The 16,047-nt window shown below is 58.5% G+C and overlaps 1 protein-coding gene across 1 annotated transcript in view; it reads right to left on the bottom strand.

The window, feature by feature from the left end:
• Positions 1-13,271, bottom strand: part of Ncs1 (neuronal calcium sensor 1) — a 42,986-nt gene extending 29,715 nt beyond the window's left edge. The window contains exon 1 of the mRNA XM_070014848.1: positions 13,118-13,271. Coding sequence (XP_069870949.1) covers positions 13,118-13,181 — 64 coding nt within the window. The 5' untranslated portion in view covers positions 13,182-13,271. The remainder of the gene's footprint in view (positions 1-13,117) is intronic.
• Between the last annotated feature and the right edge of the window lie 2,776 nt (positions 13,272-16,047).

Raw genomic sequence — 16,047 nt, 5'->3', positions numbered from 1 at the left:
ACCCAGATCTTCTAGCCTAGCAATAGAGACCAGGAAAGAGGAGGGGCTGGCAAAGAGATGGATGAGACACTGATCTTTCTCTAGCTCGCTGGTTTATATATTTGTTATTGTTAGTTTGTTTACGCTGATCCTGGGGCTTGAACAAGGCCTAGGCACCATCCTTGAGCTTTTGTGCTCAAGGCTAGCTCTCTACCACTTGAGCCACAGCTTCATTTTTGGCTTTTTGCTACTTACTTGGAAATAAGAGTCTCAGACTTTCCTGCCTAAGCTGGCCTCGAACCTTGATCCCCAGATCTCAGCCTCCTGCATTGCTAGGATGACAGGCATGAGCCACTGCACCTGGCTGTTTGCTTCTGTTACTTGTCCTGACCTATGTGAGCCAGCAGGGAGGTGAATCTTGGGTCTCACCAGGATCACTGGCGGAGCCCAGGGGCACCTCCTGTGGGAGTGGCCATGGGCTGTGGTGCCAGCCGTGCAGGGGCAAGGGTGGTCAGGGAGGAGCCAAATAAAAGGGCCAGGCATCAGGCTGCCCCTCGGTCGCCACAAAGCATAGTTGGGGGGTCACCCAGCCATCCAGCAGCAAGCGTACAGGAGACACAGTTCTGTCACTTGATTTGCAAAGCCACCAGGACACAGGACACTCTGACACAGGGCACATGGGGCACTCTAGCGGTGTTTTCACACTGACTCCATTGGCAACCCTGGGGGAAGGGGCTGGCCGGCCCCATCTGTCCCAGAGACAGGGCCTGGCCAAGGTCCCAGCGCTAATAAGCACGGGAGCTAGATTTGAACTCAGGCCTTGGGGTCCCTGACTGGAGCCAGCACCCAGCTCCGTGTCCTGCCCCAGGTCCCACGGAAGAGAAGCAGAGGGTGGGGCATGGAGCTGGACGCAGGGAGGGCACCGCGGCAGAGCGGCGAGAGCCAGCCATGTGGCCCCAGGACCAAAGCCCTTCCTGATTCCCACTAGAGCTCTTTGGTTTAAAAGAGGAAAAAGGAGGCCACATCCTGTCCCAAAAAGGCCAGCGCCGGGAAGCCAAAGCCCCAAGGCTGGAGGGAGTGAGCAGCACCCGCACCCCACAAGCAAGCACGTGCTGTTTCCCGGGTTAAACATTCCTCAAAGCCACATTCCTCTGCGGCCCAGCCTCCCCGTGGGGAGCTTGCACAGGGGCACGCACAACCGCACAACCGTCTGGTCTCCAGGGCCAGCAGCCGCTCTGCACCCCTTCCCAGGGCCCCCCCTCGGCTCCCTCTGCAGAGAGCGCCCCCTCCACCCCGCCCCGACTCCCAGGCCCAGCGCCCCACCCCTCCAGGCACTGCCAGTGGGCAGCACAGGTGACCCTCAGTCAGCGGGAGGAAGCAAGCCAAAGCCACCCTAGCACATGTACTTTGGAAAGCACAAAGCATCATGGGTAGGCCAGGGTCACCAGCCAGCTCCCTAGCAGCTTCTAGGCTGCAGGGCCATCCGTGCACTGCAGGGCCATGCATGCACTGCAGGGCCATCCGAGGCTGTCACCGTGCCCGAACCCACCCGTGCAGCCTCCGCCTCTTCTTTTGTCCAACAAGACCTGGGCTGCACCAGAGGGTAAGAAAGCTCAGAAGAGCCTGTGACAGTGGCTCACAATGCTATTCAAGAGGCTGAGAGAGCCGGCGCCGATGCCTCCCGCCTGGAATCCTAGCTCCTCAGGAGGCTGAGATCTGAGGATCTCAGTTCAAAGCCAGCTGGGGTAGGAAAGTCTGTGAGACTCCTATCTCCAGTTACCACCAGAAAACTGGAAGTAGTGCTGTGACCTAGAAGGTCATGGTTCAAGGCCAGACCCAGGCAGAAAAGCCTAAAAGATTCTTTTTTTTGGGGTGGGGGGAATCCGGTCGTGAGGCCTGAACCCTGGGCCTGGGCACTGTCCCTCAGCTCTTCAGCTCAAGGCTTGTGCTCTACCACTTGAGCCACAGCACCACTTCTGGCTGTTTTCTTTTTACTTATGTGGTGCTGAGGAATCGAACCCAGGGCCTCATGCATGCAAGGCAAGCGCTCTACCACTAAGCCACCTTCCCAGCCCCAAAAGCCTAAAAGATTCTATCACCAACAAAAAGCCAAGCAAGCTCAAGCTCCTAAATTCAAACCCAGATCCCTGCATTCAAGCTCCTATCCTCATTCCCTGGTCACCCCCAAAATTTCCCTTACAACTGCCTCCCAACCTCCCCCCCCAGCTCTTTCTCTACCAGCAGGAAGTCGGGGCTGAAATCGCTTCATGCCCGCAGGAAGCCCTGGCACTGCAGACTGTGACCCCGCAGTGACAGCTGGAGGACCCCAACTAACCAGCCTCCTCTGCACCCTTTGCAAGGCGGGCACAAGTGTCCCCATGGCTAGCCTCCCCGGGGGGGGGGCAGGGACGGAGACCCGGCAGCCCCCAGCTTCGGCCCGTCTGTGTCTCCCTCCCTCCCTGGCACCCCAGGCCCATCGGCACTTACAACCCGCACGCATGTGCACAGACGCGGGGGCTCGCCTGCTCCACACACCATCTCCTGTCACTCACACTCCCAGTGTGCACGTGGGAGTAGAAAGTCACCCACGTGACCCGCGGCGCCCACCACCAGCCTGCGACACCCACACAGCCCCCGCTGCGCACGTCCCCCACACCCGGCACCCCCGCGGGCGCAGGGCTGCTCACGCGGGCGCGCCCCACGTCCAACTGGCCCGGCTGTCCCAGGGCACTGGGGCCACAGGTGAGTTCTGCCCCTCCGAGCCTCCCAGCCTTGTCTGCAACACTGGCTTCTTGAAAGGTGATAAAAAAAAAATACACATGAACCCCAAGCATGGGCCTAGACTACATGAGACATGCTTAATACCAGACTCAGCCCGTGCTGCTTACACATTCTCCGCCTCCCCAGGGGATCAAGGAAGAGACTTCACAGACCTGTGGCTGCAGTGTCATGATCCCAACTTGCAGATGAGGACGGAGGCAGCAGGAAGCCCAGAACCCTCCAGACGCTGAGCTGGCCCAGCCCCAGAGCCCAAGCGCACCCCTTCCCAAGACCCCCACACACCCAGCCTGTTGTGTGACACACACTCACATATCTGACCATCTGAATGCTGTTCAGAAAGGATCATGGGGGCTGGGAAGGCGGCTCAGTGGCAGAGCGCTTGCCTCCCATGCATGAGGCCCTGGGTTCCATTCCTCAGTACCACATAAGCCGGTACTGTGGTGCTATGGCTCAAGTGGTAGAGCGCTCGCCTTGAGCTGAAGAGCTGAGGGACAGCGCCCAGGCCCAGAGTTCAGGCCCCATAAAAGACAAAAAGAAAAGAAAAGAAAAGAAAAGGGACCATGGAGGCAGGCACCGGTGGCTCACGCCTGTCATCGATACTACTCAGGAAGCTGGGATCTGAGGATCATAGTTTGAAGCCAGCCCAGGCAGGAATGTCTGTAAGACTCTAATCTCTAATTAATTAGCAAAAAGCAGGAGGTAAAGCTGTGGCTCATACACTAGTCTTGCAAAAAATAAGCTAAGAGATAGTACCCAGGCCCTGAGTTCAAGCCTCAGTACTGACACAACAAAAGAAAAGAAAAGAAAGAACATTGTTGCAGGGCACCAGTGGCCCACACCTGTAATCCTAGCTACTCAGGAGGCTGAGATCTGAGGATCGTGGTTCAAATCCAGCCTGGGCAGGAAAGTCCATGAGACTCTTATCTCCAATAAACCACCAGAAAACCGGAAGTGAAGTGGTGCTGTGGCTCAAGTGGTAGAGCACTCGCCTTGAGCTGAAGAGCTGAGGGACAGCGCCCAGGCCCAGAGTTCAAGCCCCACCACCATCACCAACAACAAAAAAGAACACTGTTCCCAGACACTGCCCAGGGCACAGTGGTTTGGAGACTAAGCCCAGGCTGGTCCTTCTCCAGCCCCCTGAGCCCTAGATGCAGCACCCGGGCGCTGAGCGACACTCTCTCTCAGTTCATCAAGCCAGCAGCTCGGTGCCCAAGGCCAAAGCCACTGCCAGACACATCCAAAAGCACAGCTGTGGGACAGCTGGCCCTCTGAGCGCCCGGCAGGCTCAGCCAGTCCTCTGCACCCCAAGGAGGACCTTCCGGGGCACACACTGGGTAAGTGCTTACCCAGTGCCAGGACCGGTGCCTGCCAGCAAGACATGCTGCTGCCCGTGCCAGTGTTCTGCACAAGGAACCTGGGCTGGAGATGAGCAGCTGTCCACGATCACGCAGCCAGAGCAGGGCACAGCCAAAAACCCTGGAGCCACAGGACTGTCCTGCCCCCCAGCAGAGATCTGACCCCAATTCCAAGCTACCTGGAAGCTGGACACAAATCCCCAACTTCCTCTGTCCTGGAAAGGAGACCTCATGCAGGACAGGTAAGCCGTACTGTCAGGCAGGGACAAGGACGAGGGTGCTCCTTTAAATCGACACTGACTTCCTCCCTGCCAGGCTTGCCAGGGACATTTAGGACAAAAAGAACCACGTCAAGCCAGGCACCGTTGGTGACTCACGCCTGTCATCCCAGCCACTCAGGAGGCTGAGGCTTGAAAGATCACAGTCTAAGCCGGGCGCTGGTGGCTCACGCCTGTCATCCCAGCCACTCAGGAGGCTGAGGCTTGAAGGATCACAGTCTAAGCCGGGCGCTGGTGGCTCACGCCTGTAACCCTAGCCACTCAGGAGGCTGAGGCTTGAAAGATCACAGTCTAAGCCGGGCGCTGGTGGCTCACGCCTGTAACCCTAGCCACTCAGGAGGCTGAGGCTTGAAAGATCACAGTCTAAGCCGGGCGCTGGTGGCTCACGCCTGTCATCCCAGCCACTCAGGAGGCTGAGGCTTGAAAGATCACAGTCTAAGCCGGGCGCTGGTGGCTCACGCCTGTAATCCTAGCTACTCAGGAGGCTGAGATCTGAGGATCGTGGTTCAAAGCCAGCCCGGGCAAGAGAGACCGTGAGACTCCTATCTCCAATAAACCACCAGAAAACCGGAAGTGGTGCTGTAGCTCAAGTGGTAGAACACTCGCCTTGAGCTGAAGAGCTGAGGGACAGCGCCCAGGCCCAGAGTTCAAGCCCCACGACCGACAAAAAAAAAAAAAAAAAGATCACAGTCTAAAGCCAGTCAAGGCAGAAAAGTCCACGAGACTTATCTCCCATTAAATACCAAAATTTAAAAAAAAATAAAAAGGCTGGAAGTGGAGCTATGGCTCAACTCCAACCTTGAGTGAAAAATTGTAGCTACAGTGCCCAGTCCCTGATTTCAAGTCTCAATACAATTTAAAAATAAAAAATAAAAAGCCAGGTGTATTGGTGGTCCTGCAATCCTAGCTACTCAGAAGGCTGAAATCTGAGGATCTCAGTTTGAAACCAGTCAGAAAAGTCTGTGAGAATCTTACCTCCACTAAACTACCAAAAAAAAAAAAAAAGTCGGGCGCCACTTGCTCACGCCTGTAATCCTGGCTACTCAAGAGGCTGAGATCTGAGGATCACAGTTCAAAGCCAGCCGGGGAAGGAAAGCCCATGAGACTCTTTTTTTTTTTTTTTTTTGTCGGTCGTGGGGCTTGAACTCTGGGCCTGGGCGCTGTCCCTTAGCTCTTCAGCTCAAGGCGAGCGCTCTACCACTTGAGCTACAGCGCCACTTCCGGTTTTCTGGTGGTTTTATTGGAGATAGGAGTCTCACGGTCTCTCCTGCCCGGGCTGGTTTTGAACCGCGATCCTCAGATCTCAGCCTCCTGAGTAGCTAGGATTACAGGCGTGAGCCACCAGCGCCCGGCCCCATGAGACTCTTATCTCCACTAAACGACTCAGAAAACCAGAAGTGGTGCTGTGGCTCAAGTGGTAGAGCATTTGTCTTGAGCTGAAGAACTGAGGGACAGCGCCCAGGCCCAGAGTGCAAGCTCCAGGACTCGCTAAACAAACAACCAAACCAGAAATCTGCAATGAAGAAAGCAACACAGGCCAACCCGGACCCCAGGAGCCACCCAGCCCCAGCACAGTGGAAGAAGCATCTTCTCAGGAGTTGGGGGTGCTGGGCCCCTGCTTCTTGCTTGTCACGTTACCATGGAGACAGCTCACCTCTGTGGTACTGTGCTGACCCCCCGGGAGAATTAGGATGTGGGCCTCTCAAATCCCAAGCATCTCCTCCAACTCAAAGATGCTAGGATTCAATTGAATAGCAACCAAAGAAATGAACTGGAAACAGGGGGCTTCTTTTCTTCCCAAGAAGTTGGCAGTAATTAAGACAATAATAATACCCAGTGCTGACAGGAAGGCAGGCAAGTGGGCGCTCCCTCATCCACGTCTGCTAGGGAGATAAATGAGAACATCCATTCTGGGCAGCAATGCAGCCATTTTTAATCAAAAGACTCTTAAGATGGCTGTGGTAGTGCACACCTGTAATCCCAAGGGAAGCAGAGGCAGGAAGGCGCATCGTGAGTTTGAGGCCAGCCTGCAGCTAGCTCACACCTGTAATCCTGGCTACTCCAGGGTAGCCTGAGTCCTGAGGAGCTCGGTTCAAAGCCAGCCCAGGACAGACAAAGCCAAAAGACTCTTATCTCCAGTTAACCAGCAAAAAACGGTAGGGACAATGCCCAGACCCCTGAGTTCAAGCCCCCAGTACTGGCACACACATTCTTTCTCTCTCTCTCTCTCTCTCTCTCTCTCTCTCTCTCTCTCTCTCTCTCTCTCTCTCTCTCTCTCTCTCACACACACACACACACACACACACACACACATACACACACACACACACACACACACACGGGGCTTAGGGGGAGAAGAAATGATCAAGTACTTAATCCACGTGTATGAAAATAAAAGAATAAAACCTGTTAAAAATTGCTTAAGGGGAGGGGCCAGGGAGCCTTCGAGTACTAGAGGGACTGAATCTGATTGACATACATTATATGCATGTATGGAAAGATTTCCTAATTGTAAGAAAGACAAAAACGAGGTGGGAAGGGGAGACAAGAAAGAGAGAGAGAGGGAGAGAGAGAGAATACGATTAAAGTATATTATACTCATGTATGGAAATAGCGCCGTGAGAACCTCCTACCATACAATTAATATGTGCTAACAAAATATGTAAGGAATCGGGAGGCTGAGAACAGGAGGCGCAAGGACAGACCAGGCAGGAAAGTTCTCAGCCCACAGCTGGACAAAGGGGTGTTTGCCTTGTCCCAAAGTAAGTGGGAGGCTAAGATCAGGAGGACTGTAGTTCCAGAACAGGCAGGGCAGGAAAGTCCAAGAGACCCCATCTCCATGGGGAAAGCCTGCGTGCTTCTGAGCCCAGTAACAGCAGGAAGCCCAGAAGTAGGTGGATCGCAGTTCAGGAGCATGCAGGGCTGGGAATGAGACCTGTCCTAAAAGTAACCAGAGAAAAACAGTGCTGGAGATGTGGCTCACGTGGTAGAGCACCATCCTATCAAGAACGAGGCTCTGAGTTCAAAATCTAGTACTGTCCCCCCCTAAAGCTTAATTTCTTTAAGGAAAGAGACATACAAAGATTTACAACATAGATGTTCCCCAGAACCGCAGGTGTTGGGGGATGAAGCCACGGCTGCCAATGACAAGGGTGGAGTTGGGAGAATTTATAGGATGTGCCAGTCTTAAGAGGCATGTCTTTGAGGCACAGCTAATCACCTAGTCAAACATTCCCAGTAGGGTTTGCTTTTTTATTTTTCCTTTGTCAGTTCTGGGCTTGAACTCAGGGCCTGGGTGCTGTCCCTAAGCTTTTTTGTTTTGTTTTGCTCAAGGCTAGTGCTTTACCATTTGAGCCACAGATCCACTTCCGGCTTTTTCTGGGGTGGAGAGTCTGATGGCTTTCCTGTCTGGGCTGGCTTTGAACTGCTGTCTTCAGATCTCAGCTTCCTGAGTAGCTAAGATTAGAGGTGTGAGCTACCGGAGCCTGGATTTTAAGTCAGGAAATACAAAGTAGATAATGTCAAGTCTACAAAGTAATAAAGACATCCTAGAAAGTCCTCCTGTATCTTCCTCCTGACAGACCTGCAGTGTGTCCTTCCTGTACTCCGTCCCTGCTCTCCCCTGCCCCCCCCCGGCCTCCATCACCCCCTCTGTGCTCTGGGCTGCAGCCAGGAAGGGGCTTCTGGAAGGCAGAGCTGCGGCCTTCTGGGAGAGACATGCCACCCAGCGGCGGCCCCACAGCTGGAAGAGGCTTGTCCCATGACACCGCGGTTCTGGTCCCCTGGGGGAAGGGACAGAAGGAACTGGTAGCTCCTCCCTGCAGAGGAGGGTGGGTTGGAAGTCCTGTCAGATGCCAGGCCCTGCCTGTGCCAAGCCAGTCCTCCCTCAGGAAGAGGGCAGCGCTCCTGGCCACCGTCTGGCCGTCTGTGACATAATGGATGACGGGCAGGCGACCCAGGAGCGCCCCAGTGCCCAGAGAAGAGCGGCAGAGCGGAGGGGGTGTGCAGCGGCCAAGGCTTCGTAGTCCTTTCCTAAGCACGGAGCTGCTGGTTTGCACAAGCCCACCCTTGGGGCAAGAATCTAACCTTAGGTTCTCTTGCTGCATCCTGGTTCTACCTTCAGTGGCTAAGGGAGGAGGCTCCCTGTCCCCACCCCCTCAGGCAGCACCCCAGGACTGTGGGAGCCCCTCCTCTTCCTCCTTGCCTGGCAGCGGGGGGGGGGGGCACCCTGGGGGCTCTTACTTGTCCCCTGCTCCGGGCAGGCACTGTCCTGCTGTCTCAGAAAGACAGAAAGAGGGGTGAGGGGTTGATGACTAGAGAACAGCCCATAGCAAGGGGTCCCCTGCATTCTAGGACCACCCCCATCCGGAATGACCCAGGAAGGTAACCGAAGGCCCTTCTGGGGCCACTGGGTGCCCAGCACCGACGTGAATGTGGAGAAGAGACTCAAGGTTGTCTGGCAAGGTCAAGGCCAAGGCCAAACTGACCACAAGTGGAACAAGGGTCCCTGGGGAGGGCTGGCAAGCATGGGAGCCGCAGTTCCGGGGACTAAGGCTCTGCCTGGGGCCCCGGCCGGCGGGAATCCGGCTGTCAGAGGTCTTCACAGTGCTTAGACGAGGAGAAGGGACCCGAGCTGCCTGGCCCAGTGCCTCCCCAGGGCAGGAACGACATCTCTCTTTGCTTCTCTGCCGGCAGGCTGATCGGTGGATGGCGGGTCAGGGCCACGAAAACGTGGACAAGTAAAGGGGGTGGCTGCTAGCACAGGAAACCAACCCAGGCCTCCTCCTTCCAATGCCCTCATGCCGGGCTCCAAGACCAGGGTCCCAAGAAAAGCCACCTATGCAGATGGGAAATCTGCCTGCAAAATGTATTGGGGATTGGTTGGAACCAGGCTAGTGCCGCACACCTGTAATCCTAGCAATTCTGGAGGCTGAGATCTGAGGCTCACAGCTCAGAGCCAGCCCTGACAGAAGTCTATAAAGTCTACGAGACTCTTTTCTCCAATTAACCACCAAAAGACCAGAAGGGGAGATGTGGCTCAAGGTGGCAGAGCAGTAGGCTTGAGTCAAAAAGCTCAGGGACAGTGTCAAGGTTCTGAGTTCAAGCCCAAGTACTGGCACATACAAAAAGACTGACCCACGTCGAACTGAAGGGCTGGGGTGTGGCTTAGCAGCAGAGCGCTCACCATGTTCTGTGGGGTGTGTGTGTGTGTGTGTGTGTGTGTGTGTGTGTGTGTGATCTCACACCAGGCACCGTGTGTGTGTGTGTGTGTGTGTGTGTGTGTGTGTATGTGATCTCAAACCAGGCACCATGTGCACTCACTGCACCAACCGAAGTGGGAAGTAAGGTCAGCTGGGAGAGCTGGCCCGTGTGCAGCCTGGCCATGCAGGCCGCAACAGCCTCCCCAACAAGCAGGGAGAGCCCGAGCCACAGATCAGAGAAACCTGGCAATGAGCAGGAGCCTCCTAGCTACTACGAGGCTGAGATGTGAGGATCGAAGACCAATCTAAGAGACCCTTATCTCCAATTAACTTCCAAAACAAAACAAAAAAGCTGGAAGGGTGCTGTGTGGGTATGGGTGAGTATGTCTCCATTGGTAGAGCATCAGCCTTGAGTGAAAAAACTAAGAGACAGGGTACAGGTCTTGAGTTCAAGCCCTAGCGTGCACACACACACACACACACTCACAGGCACGTACATACACACCTTGTGCATGCACACAGGCACATGTGTGCGCACGCGCGCACGCACACACATTCACATACACACCTGTCTGTGCTAAGCACTGCTCTGGAAACCCTGGCTGGCTGGTGGAAGGCTCTTGCTAAGCTGCTGCTGCTGGACAGACTGGGGATGTGGGCAGCTCTAAGCAGCCATCGCCTAAATGCGCTTATCTGCAGAGGGAGGGAAAATGCTCCGGACCATGAGGCCTGACACACCGGGGGATTTGGCCAGGCTGAGTTCAGGTGTTTCTGGGGTAACTCACAGCTGTGGCCTGAGGACAAGTCCTCTTTACACACATGCATATACAAATGCACACATACATAAGTGTGTGTATGTACAGACACACGGAACATGGACAGGAGAATCACTACTGAAAAACACAGCCTGCCAGGTGTTGGTGGCTCACACCTGTAATCCTAGCTACTTAAGAGGCTGAGATCTGAGGATTGCAGTTGGAAGCCAGCCCAGGCAGGAGCGTCTGTAAGACTCTTTATCTCCAATAACCACCAAAAAGAAGCCAGAAGTGGATCAGTGGCTCGAGCGGCAGAGTGCCCAGACCCTGAATTTAAGCCCCAGGATTGGCACAAAATGAAGATAGAACCATAGCCAGCCCCAACTCACGCACGGCTGGCCAGAACCTCCTCTGGGCCCATTGCTCTTGCAGACAGCTGACATGGGGCGGCCTTGGGACCCCCTGGCTTCTGTTAAACCACAGCCCTTCAATAGAGGCTCCCCAGAACCAGGTTCTGCACTGCCCATGCTGTCAAAGATGCAAATCCCGGGATGGAAAGGTGGCTCCATGGTAGAGCACTTGCCTTACATGCCTGAGACCCTGGGTTCGATTCCCCAGCACCACATAAGCAAAAAGAAAAAAGCTGGAAGTGGCGCTGTGGCTCAAGTGGTAGAGCGCTAGCCTTGAGCTGAAGAGCTGAGGGACAGCGCCCAGGCCCAGAGTTCAGGCCCCACAACCGGACCCCCCCCCAAAAAAGATGCAAATCCCCTGTCCCATGCCCAGACCTAAACATGGAGAAACCCAGGCAGGTGGCCCAGGTACCTTGGGACTTACACGCTGTCCAGAACACAGGGACATTTGAGAGTGATTCTGAGTGACTCTTCTCTCGACCCCAGACACAGAATCCCCCAGAACAAAGAGTAGACGGCTCCATGCCGCAGCAGAGGAAAGGAAGCCCATCTGGGGCCTGACACAGGCTGCTACTTTCTTTGCTTTACCCATGGGGACATTTTTTCATTCAACAAACATGGGTGGGCACTAAGTGCCTGCCAAAACAGAGAGAGCTGACAGCCACACAGACAGGGCCTACCTCCAAGAGGGTGGCATCTGCAGGGAGACAGACCGGAGACAGGTAAGGGAACCCTCCTCCCCCCCCCTACGAAAAGCTGCCACAGAGGAAGGCACCCAGGCGAACTCTCTCCACACCAAAACAGTGCTGGGTCTCAAAGGCCAGCCCAAGCCTCAGCACCAACGGGACAGCTCCTCATGGCGCTCAGTCCGCTCAACTTTTCCCAAAGTTGTCAGATTAGCTGGGGGGTCAAAGGACCTGCCACTCCACCCCCACCCCCAGCCCAGGCCCCAGGCCCCTTTCTACCCAGAGCCTGCCAGCAGGAGCTAAAGAAAGGACCACAGAAGAGCTCGAGGCGTGAGCTTCCATCACACTCTATCACCCCCACCCCCCTTTCAGGGCATAGCTTTAGAGCAATGACCCTGGGTCCATAAGTCCCAGACCAGCGGTGGCACCCTGGGCAGGGCACCTCAGCTTCTGATCTCAGCGCGGGGCTGGTGCCAGGCTGTTGGTAGGGAGCCCATGTGTGAATGAGGCAAAGCGCTGAGCGCATGACCCTCCATTATCAGAACACCTGGCTTCCCTCAGCCCGGACCCTCCCCACGATGCACACAGCGGGGGTGGCCTCCAGCCCTCTGCCTCCCCGACCCCTCAGGGCCCCGCAGCGGCTGATGAGCAGACCACATCTGGACTGAGCTTCCCAAGGGCCCAGGGCATCTTACAAAACAATGGCCGGATTGGAAAGGACCCGGGGTCCACCTTGGAGAGAGGCGGCGGGCAGCTGCCAGACAGGACAGTTCCCCAGGCCGAGGCCCAGCACGGGGCGCCCCCCTCCCGGGCTCCAACCGCGCAGGTGCAGGGGGTCGGATGAGGGCTGAGGACCGACTGGAGCGGCCCAGCAAATGTGCCCAGGAGATGGATGTGGGCTGGGCGCAGCCCGGGGAGCAGGCTGTGCGCACCGAGCCGGCTTCCCGGACACAGGCAGCCCGAGCCCGCGATGCCCGCGTCCAGCCTGGCAACCCACCCCACCCCGGGGCCTCCCCGCCAGGCCCCGCAGCGCAGCAGGGCGAGGCGCCCTGGGCCTCACGGAGAGACTGGGGGGGGCTCCACGGCCCTCACCCCCGTGCGCTGGGGCCGGGGCGGGGGGGGGGCTCCACGGCCCTCACCCCCGTGCGCTGGGGCCGGGGCGGGGGGGGGGCTCCACGGCCCTCACCCCCGTGCGCTGGGGCCGGGGCGGGGGGGGGCTCCACGGCCCTCACCCCCCGTGCGCTGGGGCCGGGGCGGGGGGGGGCTCCACGGCCCTCACCCCCCGTGCGCTGGGGCGGGGGCTCCCCGACCCGGCCCGTGCACCGCGGCCGCGGGGCCGGAGTTGTGAACTCGCGCCGTCATGGAAGCCGGAAGTGGTCCTTCCTTTCAGGGGCGGCCCCGACGCGCGGCCGGTCCACCCCGCTGCCCGGGCGGCCCATCCACAGGCCCCGGGGCCTCCGGTCCTGGCCGAGGCCGCCCCGTCCGCCCCAGCGCGGAGCGGGCCGGGGAGGGGGCGCGGGCCGGGCCCCCCGCGCGGGGAGAACAATAGGGCCAGGTGCGGGGTCGGGGCGCGGGGCTGCGGGGCGGGGGAGGGCGGGCGCGGGCCGGGGGGGGCGCGGGGCGCGGGGCGCGGGCTCGGGGGCGCGGGCGGCGCCGCCCCGCGCGCACTCACAGTAGGTTTTCCGGGTCAGCTCCTCCACCACCTCGGGCTTCAGCTTGCTGTTGGATTTCCCCATCCTCGGCGCCGCGGCCCCCGCCCCGGGCCGGACCCGGCTGGGGCGCCCGGCGGGAGCGGCTGGGCCGGGGCGGGCGGGGGGCGGAGGCCGGCCGGGGCCGGGCCGGGGCCGCGCGCGGGGCCCGGGGCCGCGCCTTTGTCTCGGGCGCCCGCCCGGGGGGCCCGGGCGCTGCGGGGCTCGGGGGCTCGGGGGCTCCCGGGGCGCGGCTCGGGCCCGGGGCTCGCGGGGCCGCCGCACGGAGCTGCGCCGGGCGCCGCCGCCGCCGCCGCTCGGTGGCCGCGGTCGTCCCTGGTTACCGGGCTGCGCGGCACACGCTCGCCGCCGCCGCTGCGCCGCCGCCCTGCGCTCCCCGCCTCCCGCCGCCCGCCTCCCGCCCGCACCCGGCGCCAGGGGTGGACCCGGAGCCGCCGCTCAGCGCCTCCTCCCGCCCCGCACTCCGCCCGCGCCCCGCGCCCCCCCCGCGCCCGGGGCCCAGAGGGTCTGAGCGGAGTGAGGCCCGGTCCCCTCAGAGAAGTTCACTCATTCATTCATTCGTTCGTTCATTCCCCGCGGGTCTGCCAGGCGCTGGGGCCGGGCGGCCAACAGGACCGGCGTGGTGCCAGGCTTGGGCCGGCCCCGCGGTGCCCACCGGCCGCTGCCCAGGCCGCCAGCCCTCCGCCTGGGGGACACTCGGGGGAGGGGCGACCAGGGGCCCCTGGACCCCAGGAGAGCCGCCCTCGGTGCCCGGGACTCCGGGCAGGGGTGCTCAGTGATCTGAGGTCAGAGCAAGGGTGAGGGCTGTCAGAGGGCACGGGGGCCCGGGGCCCATCCCCAGGGCCCGGGACTGGCGGCAACGGCTGCTGTCCCTGTTCCCCGCCCGCACTGGAGAGGCCCGGCGGGGGGAGGGGGTGTGACTGCACTGGCTGTGGGGGGAGGGCCTGCAGACCCGGATACCTGGAAGGGAGGGAGGGAGGCCCCTCCTGGGGAGGCCAGCCTGGCCTTCCCTGGCCACCCCTGCAGAATCAGCACAGTCTTCTCCCAGCTTGGCTTTTCCTCTCCCCATCTGTCACAGTAGCTCCACAGCCCACGACCCCCTGAGTTGACGGCCATGCCATCCAGAGGCCATCCAAGGCAACCTTGTGAGCTGGTGGGTGCAGGGCTGTGCACACCTGTAATTCCAGCTCCTTGAGAGGCAGAGACAGAGGATCATCCATCCAGAGCAGCTGGGGCTTCCTAAGGAAAACGAGTTAAAACAAGCACACAAGCCAGGCACCGGTGGCTCACACCGGTCTTCCTAGCTACTCAGGAGGCTGAGATCTGAGGATCGTGGTTTAAAGCCAGCCTGGCAGGAAAGTCCATAAGACTCTTATCTCCAATAAAACCACCAGAAAGCCGGGCGCTGGTGGCTCACGCCTGTAATCCTAGCTACTCAGGAGGCTGAGATCTGAGGATAGCGGTTCAAAGCCAGCCCGGGCAGGAGAGACCGTGAGACTCCTATCTCCAATAAACCACCAGAAAACCGGAAGTGGCGCTGTAGCTCAAGTGGTAGAGCGCTCGCCTTGAGCTGAAGAGCTGAGGGACAGCGCTCAGGCCCAGAGTTCAAGCCCCACGACCGACAAAAAAAAAAAAAAAAAAAAAAAAAAAAAAAACCACCAGAAAACCAGAAGTGGCGCTGTGGCTCAAGTGGTAGAGCACTTGCCTTGAGCTGAAGAGCTGAGGGACAGTGCCCAGGCCCAGAGTGCAAGCCCCACGACCCCCCCAAAAAAAGAAAAAGAAAGACAGGAAGAAGGAAACCCAGGTGCTGACCCACAAGCTTTTGCACACCGTCCACGTGCCAGGCACCGTGCTGACACGGTAGATACTCTGGTGACAGCAGGAGAGGTCAGGCAGGCTCCAGAGAGCCCAGTATCCTCACAATTGCTGTAACAGATGATGCGAGGGATGGAGGGGGGAATGGAGCCCCCGCCAGGGGAGTCAGGGAGGCTCAGGGGTCCCCGCAGCCATTCCAACGCTGCTCAGGTTTACCACACGCCTACTCTGCACTAGGCAGCGACAAGGCCCTGCCTGCACAGAGCTCGTGGCTTGGTGAGGCCAAAAACAGACACGATGCACAACGACATGAAGAGGAAAATATGTGGAGCCCTCCACACGCTCAACAAAACACCTCGAGGAAAACACTGCAGGATCTGGTGCACTCTGAGAACGGCTATTTGAGCAATGATCTGCAGTACGGAGGAAGGAAAGGGAAGGAAGAGGGGCCAGGCCCTGTGCAACCCAGAAGGAGCCAGCCTGGGCTATACACACTCGTGTGTGTGTGTGTGTGTGTGTGTGTGTGTGTGTGTGTGTGTGCGTGCACGCATGCTCGCGCACATGCACAGGAGTGACAGAGAAAAGGTTTAAGCTGGGCGCTGGCGGCTCACACCTATAATCCTAACTACTCAAGAGATCTGAGGATCACAGTTTGAAGCCAGCCAGCTGGACAAATCCCTGAAACTCTTATCGCCCATCAAAAGGCCAGAAGTAGAGGCGTGGTTCAAGTAGTAGAACACCAGTCTTGAGCAAGGGGCTGTACCGGCACTAATAATAACAACAATATTAATAACAAAATAAAGAAGATTTATTTGGAGTCTGGGTTACCTAATCCTGACCACCTCCCCAAGCCCGGCCTCTGAGCACCACCGCTGGATTAAGTTCCATCCTCTTAACCTCTCCCAGGGAATTAATTTCAGTGCTGGAACTCTGGGGACACGAAAGCCCCAGGGTTGGGTGAGGCAGAGGTGGGAGGCGGGACCCCAGGTCTCTGCCCCTCAGCTGCCCTGTGACAGATCCAGATGCCTGTTCAAAGGGGCCATGGCCAAAATGGACAGTGGCGGGGGGGGGGGGGGGA

Source organism: Dipodomys merriami, unplaced genomic scaffold (assembly GCF_024711535.1).
Source record: "Dipodomys merriami isolate MVZ:Mamm:240054 unplaced genomic scaffold, mDipMer1.0.p SCAF_11, whole genome shotgun sequence".
In the NCBI taxonomy this organism is placed as follows: domain Eukaryota; kingdom Metazoa; phylum Chordata; class Mammalia; order Rodentia; family Heteromyidae; genus Dipodomys; species Dipodomys merriami.
Note: the sequence above shows the minus strand (reverse complement) of the source record. Positions and strands in the feature narration are given on the sequence as shown.